The sequence below is a fragment of the Pleuronectes platessa genome, chromosome 13, assembly GCF_947347685.1.
Source record: "Pleuronectes platessa chromosome 13, fPlePla1.1, whole genome shotgun sequence".
Lineage (NCBI taxonomy): Eukaryota > Metazoa > Chordata > Actinopteri > Pleuronectiformes > Pleuronectidae > Pleuronectes > Pleuronectes platessa.
The window spans coordinates 17,880,517-17,899,553 of record NC_070638.1 but is presented as its reverse complement, the minus strand read 5'-3'; the positions used below and the strand labels follow the sequence as shown (position 1 = coordinate 17,899,553).

The following is a 19,037-nucleotide window of genomic DNA, read 5'->3' as shown; positions in this document are numbered from 1 at the left end:
CATTAGCTTCACCAGAGCCAAGCCAGGAGCAACCCCTACAGCCACAACAGGGTTTATCACTGTACCGGACTGGCAGCTGACAGTGGATATAGGAAAGCAACTCAAGTTTGCTCAGCACAGCACTTATCGCCCTCAGACTTGACAGACTTGACATCATTCTCTAATCAGACAGTGAAGAATGCTGTCATGCTGGAGCTGACCATGCCATGGGAGGACTGTGTGGGGAGGCTGTTAAACCTTGTCAATGACTGCTATAGACATGGCAAGGTGCTTACCTGGAGGAAAAGAGCTGCAGGGCTGACATTGCATTCTGCATCACAGGTTGAGGAGGAGGAGGAGGAGGAGGAGGAGGAGGAGGAGGACCCACAAACTGTAAAAACATGGATGCTGCTGAGTAAGCCTCCAGGTGGCTCTGGATCAAGAGTGGATCTGTGGAGCAGAGCTAGGCCAGAAGCTGAGGCTTGTTCAACGTCAGCTGGGTCACCTGACTCTTCTACACTTTATACCAATGACGCAGAGGAACACTAGAGAATAATAGAAAACGAGATTGAAGAGTCCACGTCATGCCAGCTGTTCTCTGAGGCTGTATTATGAAACCTGAGCTAAATGATAACCTCAGCATGTTAAAACCTGAAACAAATATGAAGCATTCAAAACGAATAGTGCCTGAGCAGAAAATAACTGCACAAAAACAAATGTAGTTCAACACATTTTTCAGAACCTCTCAAAAGGAGGCAAATAAATGCTACTTTTATACTTTTCAAACAGTTTTGCTTTAACGCCTCTGTTTACACTGGAGTCGAGATTACCTCTGGGTTTGTGGAACATTTCATTCCGTTCTCGTCCAGAGATTTAATAAAAGCTGCTTCTATGTCTGTCTGTGTACTTGAGAATGAGAGTATTTCACAGACAAGTACTCGGTTCAACTGGCTTTCAAATATACTTCAAACATGCCTTTGAAAAAGTTCTGGTGAATGAACACAATCTCTCCTGCATGTTTGTGTTCTTCCCGCAGGTTCTTTCTGGTGCCAGGACTACACCCTGACTGGATGCTCACGCTGTTCTTTGCTCACACTCATCTGACTGTGACTGTGACTCTGGGTCTGCTGCTCATTCCAAAGGTAACAAACAGATTCTCCCTGGAGCTCACGAACCATGTCAGTTATTACTTTACTGGGTTATAAGTTATCAACTGAAGCATATTTCAGTACTCTGCCATATGCTAAAGACTTACATTAATGAATGGCCTCAAACTCTAGTTATCTTTGTGCTCAAATGTAATGTATGAGTTTGTAAAAAAGACATTTTGATGACAGAATATTTGAAAGAGCATAATTTAAGTACAATAAGTACAAATTGGAGTATTTCCATTTCCTGCTTGTGCTCCATTACATTTATCTTACAGATGGCGATTTTTCATAAGAACAAGATAATGATATGAACACCAACTGGTGGTTTCCAGCCTTTAGCACTTTTGAGCTCTATATAAATCGAATGTGTTGCAGCGCTCTTGTCATGTGTCAGGTGTCCATGAGCAGCATAAGAGATTTATCTTGTAAACTTGTAATACATTTTTGTAAACTGTTCATATTATTAAATTTTTCACTAAGCAGCAAAGAAAGGCTCCAAAAATATATAAAGTTTGGATGCAGATCTCTAGCTTTTTGTTTATTTCTTTTGGTATTATGTGTCAACAATGCTCTGTAAATTTCTTTAAACTCACAGATTCAGTGTAGGTCAAAGGTCAAGGTCACGGATCTTAAAAAACTTATTCTTCACTTCCTGGACATGATCTCTCAAGTCTGCCTTTAGGGATTTTTTAAATGAGATTCCGACCAGTTTTCACTTGGGCTCAAAGATCAATTGATTGATTTTAGTTGTCGAATGTCACAATGACCGCATTTGAGTCTTGACATTTTTTTATTTAACTTAATTGGCCGAGGCTTCATTTTATTGATATATTCCTTGTTTAATTGAGATTTTGATTGCAGAACTTTTTCCAGTATTTCCCATTATAATGTTGGCATATTTTTTCCTCAAATACTTATCTACTATATGTAATATGCACCATGCTGTTGCTGAAGGCTCCGACAAATTCCTTGTTAAAAACATCAAATTGATAAATTACCTCATGTTTTTATGTATATAATGTATATTAGAGCCTGAATTCCTGGTCATCAATAGGATATTGTTTACAACTGCATAAATTAATGTTGTGTTAATGTATTGAAAACAAAAATCAATTTTGTGCTCAATACATTCATTTGCATTTTAGAAAGCCATTTGCATTCTTGGCAACAACCATAGGCTCAGTGTGTGTGAGAGTCGATCAGTTAGAGCACAGAGAGGCGGGTTTTAGAGCAGGCAAAGGAGGAAAAGTGACTGACAGAGGTTGTTATTGCTTGTAATATAATATTAAAACTGTCGATACATTCAATGAGCAACATATTTTAGTCTCTCAAATGCTACTTTCATGCTCCAAATGTGTCATTGTTTGCTCAGAATTTAGCTCCAGCTAGGATGTTTAGGTATCTACAATAACTAGTCAATAGAAGAGCAGCTTATACAGAAGTGCAGAAGAGATGAAATCCATGTAGAAGTCTTACTTTTCTTTCCTGTAAGAGTTTAAGAGTCCTGCCTTTGTAGTAGAAGTTCTTTTCAGCACAGAGAGATTTCCATAATAGCCACCACTGCACAGAAGCTTGCATAACAGTTCATTCATCATCTGAACTTCATTCGATATTAGCAGTGTGCAACACACACAGACTTACAGCTACCATTTGCTACCATTAGCTTAAACTCATTCAAACTGCGTTAGTGGTTATTTTAATTTAGCTGAGCACTCCCGCGGGTGTCTTCATGTGCAGTCTCTAAGTCTGATGGAAAACATTAAATTCTCCTGCTGCGTGAGCAACGCAATACACCATCAGAGCTCTCTGTTCTTTCATTCTTTCTTAATTAGGCACCTCACAAGTGCAAGTCAGTTGAGTGTGCTGGGATAATTAAGCGTAATAGGCGGATGCAAATCTCACACAGCGTCTGTTCCTGCAGCTCTCTGTGCTCCTGAGTTTGTTATTCCAGAAAAGCTAAACCGTTTGGACACGGACATCGAGTCCAAACCAAACTGCTATTCGGCCTTTTTCCTTAATGTGCTGCGTTGTTGCAACAATCAAGCTTCATCTCACCTTTCCTCTCTGCACATGGGAGTCCAAGTGATCAGGGGATTAGTGCCTGCAAACTTTTTTGAATTTGTAATACACAGCTTGTGATGTTGCATTAAAAAAAGAGGGAAATTTAGCAGTGTAACTAAGCAGAATAACTTTCATTTCAATGAGTTAATCCTATTAGTTTTGCACATTTACTTGTTGTCAATCACATAAATCATGTGGATTAATAGAGATCATCCTAATTTAGTGAAATTATTGCATGAAATTTGAGTCAAAATCGATGTGGTGGTGATTATTCAAAGCAAGAATCAATTACTGTCTGTATGAAATTGATCCCCTATCATGTCCATTTTCATGCTCTACAGACAAAATCTCATTGCATTACAAAGACTATCTGTCTAAATGTATCAGAGTCGACTGCGGCGAGCAAAGTCACTTTTTTATGCCATAAAGGTTCAGTAAATTATGCTGCAGGTAAATTTTGCTCATCCCCGGTCCAACTTACATGGACCCTGTGGCCGACCTTTTCATTCCGTCAGTTCAGTAAATAGAATAAGAGGCTTTCTACTTTTTTTTTCAGAATCAGAAAGTATTTCAGAATCAGAATCAGAAAGTATTTATTGCCAAGTAGGTTTACACCAACCAGGAATTTGCTCTGGTAATTGGTGCATACAATGTACAAAAAAGTGAACAGTGTAAAGTTGCAATATGCAATGTAATGCAGTATAATATAATATAATATAATGTGTTAATTTAACACATCCTTGAGGTGTGGGGGCGGAATAAAAGTCAGAGTCAGGTGGGGGTCTCGGGCCTTGTTGATAAGGCCAACTGCAGCCGGGAAGAAGCTGGTCTTGTGGCGGGCGGTTTTGGTCCTGATGGACCGCAGCCTCCTGCCCGAGGGAAGAACCTCAAAGAGTTTGTGACCCGGGTGGGTATCCATGCAGTGTCAGTGATGCCTCCCTCTAACCTTGCTCTCCATTCGTCTCAGTTCCTGACAAAAGGGACGCAGGCCAGGGATGATATTGCCACAGAGGCGTACGAGGAGGAGCTGGACATGGGAAGATCTGGCTCTTACCTGAACAACAGCATCACCTCGGCCTGGAGCGAGCACAGTCTGGACCCGGAGGATATACGGGTGAAGTAGCTTTTAGAAGATATTAACTGTGGTTTATTTTGAATTTGTATTTAATGATTAAAGGATACATGTTTTGTTAGTGGATTCTTGATCCCATTGGTTCTTCACAATGGCAGAATGATTTGTGAATAGCAATCATTTTATTTTTTAAGCCGTTACACGATTTAATAAAAACCCTCAAAAATTTGACCAACAAATGTATAAATCAAACAGTTTTGCAGTAGTAACCTAATTACTCAATAGCTGCCCTGCATTTATAGTTTTTTTCCTTTTCCAGGATGAGTTGAAGAAGCTCTATGCACAGCTGGAGGTCTACAAATGCAAGAAGATGCTTGCAAACAATCCTCATCTCCAGAAGAAACGCAGCTCCAAGAAAGGCCTGGGCCGTTCGCTGATGAAGCGGATCACAGAGATCCCAGAGACCATGCACATGCACCGCCAGTGTAGCCGCGAGGACGGCAGCGAGCACGGCAGCAACCGCAGCACCTTGAAGAGGAGCCCGTTTGAACCGAGTCATCACGGTACGTCTCTTGTTCCACATGTTAAATTGAGGCTGGGTGATATTAGTGAGTTTGACCTGTTAGGTACCGGAATTAGTTTTTTCAGATGAGTTAGAGGGGTTTTGAATTGTCTGCGTGTTTAAAAACCACCTTTACAAATTAAAAGTATTTTGAAGATTTTCTGAATTTCGCTGCTTTCAGGCATTTTTAATATTATAGTTTCAAAATACTTAAGAAAGAGAAACCAACTTAGAGAACCTTGTCCATGAAAGGGAAGTGTTGTGCCAATATGTGATTTGTATATGTAAATATAGAGATTTATACCATAAGTGTTTAAGTGAATATTTGACCATTGGTGGCACTAAGAGGAAATTTAGGCGATCATATCATGAGGATTTCGCCTCTGGGGGACATCAATCTCTCTACAAAGTGGCATCCATAATTGTTTGGGACGATATTTCAGTTTGGACTAGCTCCATCGCTTGAATGGCTTACACCTAAATACATACATTAATTAATTTACATAAACATGTATTTTAAAATGAGATATCAGTCAAGGTGGTAATACTTCCCACTTCATACAGGTCTGGTGATTATTCTTCCCTCAGGAAAAGCTCGGGATGACTCCCTGAAGAACAAAGTCATGGGCTTGAAGAAATCTCTCAGCTATGATCACGTTTGTGACCAGGATGAAGAAACTGGAAGCCAAACTGGTTCCACAGCAGGAGACAAAACGACTCCTGTCGGAGGCGGCGGGGAGGGATCCCTTCTGGGCTCCCTCATTGGCCGCAGACACGCCAAGAAGCAGCTGGAAGCCTCCCTGACCCCACCGAGACTGGAACCGGCCGAGTCCACCGAGTCTGTGCCACTGTTCTGGAAGTCAGCCAGCGCTCACAACTTGACGCACGAGAAGAAACCCGTCCTCCTGCGCACCTCCATCATGCAGAAGTCTCTGAGCGTGATCGCCAGCGCCAAGGAGAAGATGCCGGGGAGCACCAAACAGACGCAGAGTGTGGAGGACGCCAGTAAGAAGGGCCTGAAGGGACAAGAAGGCAGCATGCTCTCTGAGGTGGACGAGACGCCAGAGCATTATCCAAAAATGATCATCAGCCAGTCGGTGGAGTACTCCAAGACCCCCATGAAGATGGGCATCATGAAACAACAGGTGATTTGTACGAACATGATACAAATTGATTGAGGCGCATATTAACTCTAGTGCAGTTTTTTTTAACTCCTTAAATCTGACCACAGGGTTTTTTGTGTTGTGATCATACGACACACACCTTCTGAGCAGAACATACTTTCTCCTACTATAAAATAGTAACTCAATCTTATTTTTGGATGCATCTCAGTGGATGAAGACCCTCAAACACCGAGCAGAATATCTTATTAGTGAGGAGGATGATAAATGGAGGTGAAGCTTGTTTGTTTTGTTTGTCTCTCTGGACCAGTGAAAACGAGGAGTGGATAATAAGAACCCTGCCCAGACTTTAGACCGGGATAAACCAACACAAGTATCCCAGTGGGGCTCCTTTATGTGGCTGGAGAATGTTTGACCTGTCTTTAAACCTACAATAGTGGATTTTGTTTCCACTAAACAAGGTTTAAACACAACATCTATATAATATCACCCTTTGAGTTGAAATGGAATGGTTGGTTTATTTCAAGCATTGCAGCCTTAGCATTTGTTTATAAAATGTACGGTCAGTCCAATCGTCACTTTTAGCTCTGTCGTAGGCAAACTACACTAAAATAACTTAAATAACACATACAATGACGGTTTAGGTTATATCATGATGAATAACTGTCTTTTTCCTGTTTGTAACAGGTCAGCGGCAGCCAGCCGTCTATTTGCTCTGAGATCGGGAAGAACCTTTATGACGTGTCCGAGGTTTGTCCCTGGGAAATGGAGGAACCAGAGACGCCCTCTGAAGGAAAAACACAGAAACATGTTTCTATCGCTCCTGGAGAAACCACGGGAGAAACCCGCAGGAGAGGCAGCAGCAGCAGCTCTGGAATCTCTAAAGGTAGCCGGTCCCAGCAGAGGCAGAAAACAGGGCAGTCGCCTTCCAACAGACGTCGCTCCAAAGATAAAGGAGGAGAAAAAGAAGAAGGAAGGGAAATGAGAAAGGCTCGGCCACCCAGGTCACCTCTGCCCCTCAAGCTGGATGTGTGCCCCTGGGACTTTGATGACCAGCCCATGATGGGAGGAGATTCAAATTCCATCTCCCCAGACAGGATCAGGCGGAAGAAAAGCGTCACACCCACAGACGGGAAACCCAAGGCCCTCCACTCGGACCACTCCAAGTCCACAGGAAGCCTTTTACAGCCTCCCTCCCTGATGGTAGAGATCTGCCCTTGGGATTACAACAGCCCGCCGTCCCCTAAACAGGAGAAGACCTGCAACAGCCCCACGACGCACAAGAAGAAGCGGAAAGGCTCCTGCTCGTCCAACCACAAAGCAGAGAAGGGGAGGGAGAAAAGCAGAGAAAGGCGGAGCTCCTCCAGCAAGCCGCCATCAGAGAGGCGACGGGTCAGCCAGTCGTCTGAGTGCAGCGGGCCGGTGTCTGAGCGGCGAAGGAGCTCCACCAGAGACCCAGAGATGATTGAGGTCAGGAGGGCGGAGGTTTTCTCCCAGGAGAGCGAGCCCAGGAACACCAGCTTTGCTCAGAAAACTAAACCCTCACCTGAGAGGAAGAAGGAGAGCTCTAGTTACAAACCTGAAGTCATCAGCGGAGCCCAAATGGCTGATGTTTGCCCGTGGGACTTTGAGGAGCAAAACTCTGGGGAGAGGGCATGATGACTGGTGCGACGATTGTAATTTTTTTTTACTCACAGACTGACAACACACGACAAAGCAAAGAAAATGATTGACAAAGATCCAACATTGTATTTGATATAAACACTTTTTTTTTCTGAGTCACCATAGTGTAAAAGATCCTGCGATGAAAAGAACATCCCTCCTGCAGTGCAATGATGCAATCCAAACAACAGTTTGCTTTACATTGTTAAATCGCAGAGAATGCAACTTCGAAGTCACTTTAAAGGAATGTTTAGTCTGCACTTTTGCTTGCCCATTTGTCACTAAATTGTGTGTATGTTTTTATCACACTGACTACATGGAGGTAACATGTAAAATCAATCATATTTATCAGCAGATCAGACAATCTTTTGTACACAAACAAAGTCAATGCTTCACCTCATGAGCTTTTTGTTTGCCACTACACTGACGATACTCTACTTTACGTGGTAAACCAGCGGAGGCTTCATCCAGCAGCTGCTGATGAGGAAAACCATCAGACCGGAGGAAAAGACTGTATGTTTAGAGACGCTGGACCAAAGCCCCAGACAGAGATCTGAGGCTTTACCTTTAGGCCAAATCCATAATTCATGACACGACGATGATCCGTTTGATTAGAGAAACGTGGGATCGCAGTGCAGCTAAATGAAGACGGCTGTATGTTTCGGTAAACTCAATATAAATGATGTATTTTTCTAACAAAAGCCATAGCATGTGGTAAACTATCAAGCATCCAAATAACTAAATGTTTATTGGTTAACTTGTTCTCAGAAACAACAGCAGAACTTTAGGTGTTATGGTATTTGTCTCACTCTGATGCTTCTGAATGATGTGCATTGCTATCAATAATCTACACGCGTATCTCAAATGGCTTTCAAATACATTTGAGTAGTACTGAAATATCTATGAGGCGCTCCCTTCTGTTTATTTACTGTTTACTGCTCTGTATTTCTTCCCCAAATGTCCCTTCTTAAAAAGGGGAAAATAAACAAAAACCCACTTTTGCATTACAGGCTGTAGAATCCACACACATAGAGAAGACGGAGTCTTTCAAGGACCAAACACAACCCTTACTACAGTGGTGGATGATGTGAATAATGCATCATTTTCTGTCGCTTAGTTTCCCATTTTACATTTACTTGAATGCACCTGCCTCAAAATCTCTTTACGTATCCAAAACCACAACTATGCATGACCAAAGATTATGGTTTTGCCACTTTCTCACAGACAGAAAAATGACAAATTTACCATTTCAAGACAAGTAACGACAAGAACAACAGGAGTCATCCTTTCTGTTCTGTGATCAGACACCCACCACTGACACCTGTGATGCAAAAAAGTCACACACAATAATCAGCTCTGTGTCATTGTGGTATAGTGTGTGCATGACAGTGAAAATACATGGGGCCATGATACACTTAGATTCACCAGAAGGCATAAAAGAACCGTCGCACACAGAACACAGAGGATAACTTCAAATATAGATGTCAGATGTCATCATATATCTATCAAGTGTTTTTCTGAAAGAGCTTCCCGAGTTGGACTGAGACGTGTTTTGCTGTCTCTCATCCGGCATTCAGGAACAGCATCCACAATGTGAAAGGCTCGATAAATAAACATGACCCACCGACGAAACTCTCACAAGGTGCTTTTCCATGAGTCGGTTTTAAGGTTGTTTGAAAAGAAACGTTGCAACTTGCCCACTTAGTGTACTTCATGCTTGTTATACTGTGTTTAAAGTGTTACTCGGAAAACGTTACAAACTGTTGTAGCATCCACATGGGAGTATTTATACTGTACATTCGTAATGTGCTGCATGTACATACAGTAAATACCCTGTTCTCAACTCTGAATTAAATATTTCTATAAAACCCAAACGACACTGACTCGACCCTCAGTTTGTTTCTGGACCATAAAGTTAAGCGTTACAGTAGTAATTTGCATATATTGATCACTTACAAGTGTCTATCTGAATGGAAACACGGTGCACTGCTCCTCTTATGCATATAATTACTGTGATTAGATACAACATTTAATTACATAAAATCATACACCATCACAAATATTAACCCATCACAACTCATCAGAGGGTATAAGAGATTATCTCATTTTAAAACCTCACACACTGTAAATTACAGGTACTTGATATCAAAGCAGCTTGAACAACACTGCCACCAAGTGGACGAGAAGAATCACTACCGTGTATAAATTGCTGAAAAAATGTCCTCGACTAGAAAACAGGATAAATGTGTAAACCTAAACAATTCAAACTCTGAACGGCATATTTTGTATTTAACAGTCATGGAATGTAGATCCAATACTTGTGTTTAAGTATAATTTACAGGTACTTTACTAGATAATCTTATTTAGACGTCTACTTTACCAGGTCAGAGCGACATATAGTACACTTTTTATATTACGCCATTTCATTTTGTAACTTTATGTACTTTGTATTCAAGCTCATCCTGTTTCTCTCTGTGTCTCCACGGCACAAGCAGTACAACTGGTGGAGGAATACTGAGGTAATTCTACAAAAACAAAAATATTACTACATTTAAAAAATATGTTGTAACTCCAGGCTCCCTTTTAATTATTATATTTGGGTGGGAGGATACAAATATTTGTAGAAAAGTGTACTCCAGCATACTTTGATGCGTCAAGTTGTAAGCAGGATTTTTTTTTTTTTCAGGTAAAGCTTATTTTAGAATCTACTGTTCTACTTCAAAGCTTTACATTTAATGAGTTGCTCGTTCTCCAGGCAATTCTGTATTAGTAACGTAATTAATTAGAAATTAACACAATCAAAAAGTAGTAGAGTAGGATAGTAGGTAAATTAAACTACTTAAATAGTTTTGAAGTACCTTAAAATTGTAATCTAATCAAGTTGTAAACCAATGAAGTTCAGTGCTTGATTAAACCACCGGTCACATGTATCCTTACACTAATGATATCATCAGTATCACAGCGGCTAGTGTAAACAAATATGCAGCCCCGCCTCTTCCAGCTCCCAGCTCCATCCTGCTTGGGCAATGGGGAGCAGTGACGTCATCGCTGCAGCACCGGACAGGGCTGAGTCGTAGCACGGGAGGCACACATTAGCTGCAGTCACAGCACGGCACGGCACGGCATCAAAACACTCAACACTCAGCGTTCATCTGTCTCACCTGACAAACTCCGAAGTCTGCAACATCATGGGCAACGTTCAGGTGAGGAAACTTTGTTTGTTTATTTGTTTATTCCAACTTCTACTGGTCAAACAACATTTCACTCTGAATGAGTATAATTGTTTTGCATATGTGGGGTGGGTGCGATTCCTCTCACGTAGCCTACTGTAGCAGTGCTGTAAGTTTTCATGCAACATCAGAAATGTCATAATCAACAGGGGCAATGTCACTAAAAGTCCACATCCACCACACACCCAGTGTAAACTAACACTGTGTACATACATCCTGCAGAGTCATTGTGTGATCTGTTTGTACAGGGAACAGAAGTGGCGCAGTTAACTGGAGCTGAGGGAGGGTTCCCTCATGTCAGGCCGATGAGGCAGCAGCAGCAGCAGCAGGGAGGAATTTCCCAGAAGTGCTGATCAATAAGGCCGCATTGTGTTAAATGAAGGGTGGGTGATGAGAGGAGGAGGAGGAGGAGGCTGCTGCTGGTGCTGCTGCTGCTGCTGCTGCCCCATGACTCAGCAGACACTCAGGCTGCACCCTTTTCCTACAGGAGAATATATACAAAATTTTCTTCCAGTCCCCAGTTGCTAACACTTTTATTCTGCATTACTTTGAGTATTTTAGATTTAGCTGCTTTGAATAATAGATAACTTCTCACATTATATGAATGATCCTGTCACTTTTTATTTCCCCAGCCCACCATCGTCCCCTTTGAGGACTTTGATGTCACAGCTGATATCAAGGCGATCAGACAAGCTTGTAAAGGTTTTGGTAGGTGCATGGTCGACTCATTCCTCTGTCAGTCATTGTGAAATATTCTCTTTTTCTTCAGTCACATCATCTTTCTCCTCTTTTTCTATTCGCTTAAAGGCAACCAGTTGCCCCCCCCGATCACAATAAGTGATGTCTATTAATGCAGTCGTTCACATTTACTTAATAAAGAGTCATCTCACTGATATTAAAGCTAGGTTGATTTGTCTTAGTGCCGCAGTCTACCGAAATTGGTCATCGAAATTGAACATATTTTGATGAGAGTGAAAATTTCCACTGATATGAGAAGATAAATCCTGATTCTCCGGAGCAGCTCACAGTCTGAGTTATCCTCCAGATTGAAAGGATTAGGCTTTATCATATTACTGCATGTAACACGATCATTCTCCATCTAGTGGTTTTATTGTTGCGTGGTGGTTAGCACCGTCTCCTCACAGCAAGAACATTCCCCAGGTTTGAATCTTGGTTTGAATCCTGGTGCAACCCGGGTCTTTCTGTGGAGTTTGCATGTTCTCCCCGTGTCTGCGTGGGCTTCCCCCCTCAGTCCAAAGACCATGTAAATTCAGGTTTGGGTAACTGAAGAGTCTAAATTGTTGTTCCGCCCCCCCCCCCCCCCCCCCCCCCCCCAACACCACCACCACCACACACACAATTCTAAAGAGAATAAATGGTATAGATAATGGTAGATGTTTTATTGTAAATGTAGGCTAACATTAAAAAAATCAATACATAAATGTAAAAATGTAGTCCAATATATTTCTGACTATTTCTCTCATCCAATTTAATAAAAGCCCTGTGTAGGTTTAGTCACAGGATTTGTAGAATGCTCTTTAGATGGCTGGTACTACTGTGATATTGATATAATGGTTGAGCATTGTTATTGTGTTTGAATGATTCTGATGTCCACCCTCATGGTGTCTCCTCTCCAGGCACTGATGAAGAAGCCATCATCCAAATCCTGGCCTATCGCTCTGCAGCTCAGCGTGTGGAGATCAAACAGGCCTACTTTGAAAAGTATGATGACGTAAGTATAGCTACCTCGCTCTCCTCCCTGCACACGTGGCAGCATGCGGCATGTTGTCTTAGTGTCCACCTCTGTGTTGGCTCAGGAGCTGGAGGAGGTGCTGAAGAAGGAGCTGACAGGCAGTCTTGAGAAGGCCATCGTCGCCATGTTGGAGCCTCCTCACATTTACTTTGCCAGGGAGCTGAGGAAGGCCATGAAGGGGGCGGGTACGGATGAAGCCGTGCTGGTAGAAATCCTGTGCACGGCCACCAATGAGGTTTGTCAGTATGTGGTACTGTTGGCTGTGCAATGTGTTGCTATTTTCATCAGTTAAACTGTGATAAACTCATCCAAGCCCCCTACACACCCACAGGTCTCCCACTCAGGTGGTTTCACTTCTGTTGCCTCCACCAGCTGAGGGACGTGAAAACACCGGTGTGGGTGTGCACTGGCTTTAACAATATCAGATAAACCACTTCCTTGTTATAGATCCTGTTATCATTCCTGTGTGATGACTTCTTCTCTAGCACTTCTTTTAATCCACCTTTGTTCATGTTCCTGATGTTAAACAGATGTTAATCCTGCATTAATGTGAATGTTTTACTGGCTGCTCATAAAGGATGAGAAGCAGCATTTAGATCCTGAGCTGCTTCAGTATTTTCACCAGCTTTGTCTGTCACAGTTGATTATCCGAGGTTTAACTACAGAAAATTAAGTTAATAGATAAGATCAGTTACGACGAAATATTTGGCCATCGAAACCAAACATTGAACAAAAAGGTGTTAGAATTCTCTGTGGATTTGTTACCACGAGCTGAACATTCTAAAACTACAAATGGTCACGTTTCCATTTCTAATATCAAAAATATAAGTAACTTTACTGGAAGTAGCTGATCTCATCTTCCTTTTCCCCACAGGACATCATGAGCTACAAGGAGGCGTATGCCCAGGGTGAGTCTTAATCCACGCTGACGCATGCTTGTTCATCATTTAGATGTTCCTCTCACATTGGAAACTGTGGTTATGGAACCTACGGAACTTGGACTATTTTTTTTCCTTTATGTTTGGGCGTATCCCTTTTGGGAATACTGCTGAAAGGCTGCAGCACTCCCTTGTGGCAAGATGTTTAAACTGCAAAGCAAAAAGGGTTTACTGAATTAATAAATAAAAAAAACAAGTTTCATCTGGTATCATTTTGTAGAGTAGGATAGTTGGCCTAAAATCGGATTAATTTAATAGTTTCTTATGGTTTAATTTAGTTTTATAACTTGCCATGTATATTCTGTGTGGCCTATGATGAACAAATATAGAACATGGTTTATATAATGTTAAAGATTCAAGCTTTGAGTTTGTGTTTTCTTTTTCTGGCCACAAATAATGTTCACTTGGTACAAAACATCACAAACGACTTTAACCGGATTTCTGGTTGTACTGCGCAGTGCAAGAGCGGGACCTGGAGGCAGACATCGAGGATGATACCAGTGGAGATGTGAGGAACCTGTTGATGTCACTGCTGCAGGTAAACTGCTCCTTAAATTTAAACAAGAAACATACTCATAGGATTTCTATGGCTTGTTACAAGAGAGCAGTTGTAGCTCTACTGTAATTCTCGTCGTTTTCATGCTGGGATTCGCCCACTGGGACATTCAATACACATCACATAATTGTTTGGCGCTGCTTTGGCCAACGTGCCATCCAGCGCTCCCACCCTCCTCTGCTTCCCCTCTCTTTTCCTTCCTGCTGGAAGAGAAGACAAACACAGCATGACTTCTATCCAAAGAGCTGCCGCCTTAACGGCCTTCGAATACTTCCCATTCATGTGGAGCAGATGATTGTTATCCCATTTAAATCCTGCGATTATTTTTGTAATCTATCTCTTTGACCTTCACATTCTCTCTACCTGCACTTCCATCCTCTTCCTCCCTCCCTCCCTCCCAATGTCCCCCTTCTTCTGCGCAGGCGAGCAGGGATGAAGGCTATGAGGTGGACGAGGATTTAGCCGAACAGGATGCCACGTCTTTGATCGAGGTAAAGTTCTCACGTTCAATCTGTGCTGACAAATTAAAGCCCTGGTTTAGCATTTGCCTTTTTCAATCACACCGGCGTTTGCAAGGTAATGCGATCCTGGATTTGAATGTCAGAGCCTGTGAGCCCAGGGTGACTTTTAAATCTCTTGTGGAGGCGTGAATGAATCCAAGCTTGTTCTTGTGGTGATGTGGCTTATATTACTGCACAGGGCTGTGAACGCTGTGTGGAAATGTAGGGCAGCAATAATATAAAAATACGTGCAGGGATAATACTACATGGTGTGCTTCTCTCTGAGTGGGTCATTCACTCTGTTAAACTGACGTTATTAACAAATATTTTCAGCCGCAACAGTTGTATGAGTCAAAGTGTTTTTTCTGGTCAGCCCACCTGCCTCTGGAAGAACTTTAACAGGACATTTAATAGCTGGAGACGTTTTTCACAGCAGCCATTTTGAGATGAACTAAACACAGGTGTTACTAATCACATGGAACCCTGATTACTGTCATCACTGACACCTGTGTTTAACTCCATCAAAATGGCTGCCCTGAAAAAATGTCTACAGCCGTTCTTTTGTGGTGGTTGGCCAAAAACTACTTTTAGGTCCATTACCACCAGCTTCTGAACTGGAGTGTTGAACACTCGCAGGATTAAATGTGACCTCCGAACTTCAAGATTAATATGAATTGAAAAATGTGTATCTTTTATTCTTTGCTCTTTTAATATTTAAAAGAGTGATTTTCAAAACAATTTTCGAGGACTACATAGGTGAATGTTTTTTTATATATATATATATCTTGAGGGAGGCTTAATTTGAATATTTTTTGTTGTTTAATACATTTATTTGTCTATGTTGTTTATACTTTATTTGTGATTAAAAACATAATATATTAAATCAATTTAGCTCAATGCCCCTTATCTTATGTAGGAAGTTATATTATCATAGGTTTAACTGGTAATGTTAAGGATTTTAATTAAAGTGACACGTCTACAATTAAGAACATATAGATGCATTCATTCATATTCCTGTTTGTTTTCACGACAGGCTGGAGAAGGAAGGTTTGGCACTGACGAGTCTACTTTTACCTTCATCCTGACTCACAGGAACTACATTCAGCTTCAGGCCATGTTTAAGTTCTATGAGTCTGTGAGTATTGACCTCTATCAAGAGAAGGCTGCTTTTGCACTATCTTTTTTTTAATTTATTTTTTTATAATGTTTTTAATGTGATATATTTTCATTGTTTCAGCTTTCGGGGACAGACATTTTGGACACCATTGACTCCGAGGCCACAGGGACCCTCAAGGAATGCTACATCACATTGGGTATGTTTTGGACAAAATTACAAGCCATAGCAAAACCAGTTATTAATTCTTGTAATAACACAATCTGCCGCTGTGTGTGTGTGGTTGACAGTGAGGTGTGCCAAGAACCCACAGCTGTATTTTGCCCGACGCCTAAATGCTGCCATGAAGGGACTCGGCACTGATGAGGACACACTCATTCGCATCATTGTCGGCCGTTCTGAGGCAAGTGTTGTACTGCTGTGTCGCCGAATGTCTAATCGAACTGAGGATCCACTCAGTATTCATAATGTTTCCAAATGAGTAACTAATGTTACAGCATGAAAGTAAACAAGCTGGTAGTCACAGATTGTTCATGTCCCACCGATGGAGTTCCGCAAACTCCTCCGTTATATAGTTGGAAGAAAACAACGTGTCACAAGCAGGTAAAAACCCTGAATCTTCTAGGTTATGTTACTAAACATGGGCGGATAGGGAATGGAAAACATGTTGAGGGAGTTTTATCAGTCAACAGTTGCTTAAACGTTGACATAGAGTATGTTATGATTTATTGTTTCCTACCATCATTTTAAAAGATATGTGCTCCGAAACTGAAAGTAATGGTAAAGAATCAGATCAAAGACATAAATGGACGAAGACAGGGTGTTTGTGGTGACAGCAGTGTTGTGTTGTGTTAACCCACAGATCGACCTGGAGACAGTGAAGGACATGTACCTGGAGAAGTATGACGAGACCCTGAAAGACGCCCTGGATTCAGAGTGTGGTGGAGATTTCAAACGCCTCCTCATTGAGATGCTGCACTAAACTCCTCCCACCGACCCCCGTACACGCCTGGTTTAACCTCTGTGTCTACTTCCACTTTCTTCTCACTCCTCTTTCTTCCACTTGATTCACTCAATCACTTTGTGGACTTCTTTCTTTCTATCTATCTTCTCACGGCTGTTTTCTTCTCTCTCTTCAGTTTTAGAGTCAGTTGTCTTTGCAGCATGGCCCCAAAACCAACTCATCATTGTATCATGCAGTGTTGGACATGCTAAGACCACCACACTCTGTGAAATTCCTTACTGATATAATCCAGTATACAAGAGAAGTGCAATGAATGTTTGTGTAATTTATATATAACTTGTGCAGCCGAAACCACATTCTTGTATTTATTAAAATCAACGTCATTTATTCACATTTAGCAGCTTTACGCTCTCTTTGTATGTCAGCGCCCAAGCACCAAACATAGAGAGGCCGGTGCTGAAGCTTCTTACTTTATATTTGTCACTTTACTCATCTCTGCCATCCTTATAGTCCACTTCACTTCTATTTGCCTCAAAGATGCCTTTATAGTCATGCAATTTCCTTTCTGCTGCAACACTCAACACTCAAGTGCCGAATTATCACATTCTCTGACATCTGAAAACACAAGACGATAATAGATGAGGACGTTACCCGAAGCCTGAATGCTTTAGATATATAGTGAGTTTTTTGTAGTCACATCCCCAAAGGCTTGGTGGGGTTTTAACCATTTGTAGTCTTCTTTTTAATCACAGCTCACAAACTGCCTTCTTCTCACATTTGTACTCATTATTAAATTGTTGCCTTTTTCCTGTTGTCATTAAATACACTATAAGTTTCCATCATATGCCAGTAAACTCTTATGAGATCATTGTGCTTTCAAAATTAATTAACAAGATATGAATTAACCCTTTGAGTTTACAATCACAGTACTCGCGCTGTCTGTATCCATGTAGTCTATCTGAATGAATGTCATTTGCTGTAATATAAAAAGACTAAAATATACTGTTGTGTTATCATATTAATAAATTAATGCATTGACGTATGAGAAGGTATCAATTATTAACCTGTTTTAATGGCAAGAAAATATGTGTGTAGTGATAATACATTTTAGCTTTACCAAATGTCACTGTGTTGTTCTCTTTATTTCCTATAGGGGGCAGTGTTGTACGACCTGTAATATTATTTGCTGCTTTTTAAGAGAAAAAAAAAACGGTACTTGATCAGAGTCATAGTGAAATCAAAGGACGGGGGTACAGTAAAATTGTATATATAGATATATCATATATTGTGACTAAAAACTCAACAGAATTGTATATTAAATCTGCCTCAAAACATTTTGAACTTTCTACCACGCACAGAAAGCGAGCGATGCCTCTGGGTGACTTGAAGACAGATAGAGGGAAAGAAAAGTTCAAAACAAGTGGGAACTGCTTCCAGATGCTCAAGCAGACACTTTCTAGCTTTCCTTCTAGCTCCCTACTCTCCTTCCTTTCTTCGTCTCCAATCCTCCATCTCCATCTTTCTCTATTTCTGCGACCCTGACTGTGAGGTAGCCCGGCTCCATGACCAAGGCCAATGGCCTCCTGCACATTCCTGCTACCTGTATATGCAGTCTGTGCACCATATGTAGCCCAGTTCACCATCCACCTCACGCTCCACTCAGACTCTGGCATCATGTCTGCCTCTCTGTCATGCCTCTTAATACACCTATAAGCTGCAACATGAGCTTTTTTTTAAATGCTGGTGATGATCAGTGTACATGTGTGGCCTATTTTGAAAGATACTACCCCAAACCATCCGAAGTATTATTTAAAAGTATTTTAGTGCTTCAAATACCTCTGACAAGGACGTTATGTTACGTAAAAACTACTGGATGGATTACCATGAAACTTGGTGGAGGATTTGGTATGGATCAGGCAAGAACCAATGACATTTTGGTGTAGATCTGGTGCAGGAAGCAAATCAAGGAACTTGTTTTTCACTTTCTTTAATGTAACGAAACAGAGCGTTTTTTTTAATTTCTGTTGATTCTCAGTGAATAATAATTCATGGATTTTAATCAAATAAATCAGACATTGTTTAGGGGGCTGTATTGTATATATATATATAGATTATTGTAAAGATTACAAGTGTCTTAAATTTGGTTCACATCCAAATATAAATCCAGATCTAAGAGATAAGACAAAGGTGGATGTTCAGTTTCATTCAGTGTTTGAACACACACGTGTGAGGGGTGAGAGACACATCTGAGAAACATTTGTCTGAACATATTGTAGCTTTTGGAAAAGAAAACACTCCCTGCCCTCCCAAAGAATTCAGACTACCTATAACCTTTCCCCTTTTCTGACCCTCCTCCCTCGCTGAAAAGTGTTGC

At 41.3% G+C, this 19,037-nt stretch overlaps 2 protein-coding genes across 3 annotated transcripts in view; both read left to right on the top strand.

The window, feature by feature from the left end:
• gpr158b (G protein-coupled receptor 158b) overlaps positions 1 to 7,605 on the top strand; it is a 66,535-nt gene extending 58,930 nt beyond the window's left edge. The window contains exons 9-13 of the mRNA XM_053438903.1: positions 1,016 to 1,121; positions 4,159 to 4,305; positions 4,583 to 4,826; positions 5,414 to 5,970; positions 6,634 to 7,605. Of these exons, the coding sequence (XP_053294878.1) occupies positions 1,016 to 1,121; positions 4,159 to 4,305; positions 4,583 to 4,826; positions 5,414 to 5,970; positions 6,634 to 7,605 (2,026 nt within the window). The remainder of the gene's footprint in view (positions 1 to 1,015; positions 1,122 to 4,158; positions 4,306 to 4,582; positions 4,827 to 5,413; positions 5,971 to 6,633) is intronic.
• A 3,045-nt stretch (positions 7,606 to 10,650) lies between these two features.
• Positions 10,651 to 17,784, top strand: LOC128454977 (annexin A13). 2 transcript variants are annotated; one of them, XM_053438596.1, is made up of 11 exons: positions 10,651 to 10,811; positions 11,471 to 11,546; positions 12,476 to 12,570; positions 12,659 to 12,826; positions 13,466 to 13,499; positions 13,988 to 14,067; positions 14,508 to 14,576; positions 15,619 to 15,720; positions 15,823 to 15,898; positions 15,990 to 16,102; positions 16,562 to 17,784. In XM_053438596.1, exons 1-11 carry the CDS (start codon positions 10,797 to 10,799, stop codon positions 16,679 to 16,681), a joined length of 948 nt encoding a protein of 315 aa, XP_053294571.1. In that variant the 5' UTR covers positions 10,651 to 10,796; the 3' UTR covers positions 16,682 to 17,784. The 2 variants fall into 2 exon arrangements, with proteins under 2 accessions (XP_053294571.1, XP_053294570.1); XM_053438595.1 differs by having other exon boundaries at positions 12,656 to 12,826.
• The last annotated feature ends 1,253 nt before the right edge of the window (positions 17,785 to 19,037 follow it).

Bases quoted from the DNA above. Each gene is read 5' to 3' on its own strand.
- LOC128454977 (XM_053438595.1), top strand. The intron at 12,571-12,655 runs GTAAGTATAGCT...GTGTTGGCTCAG, and splicing joins ACTTTGAAAAGTATGATGAC to GAGCTGGAGGAGGTGCTGAA. The intron at 15,721-15,822 runs GTGAGTATTGAC...TCATTGTTTCAG, and splicing joins TGTTTAAGTTCTATGAGTCT to CTTTCGGGGACAGACATTTT.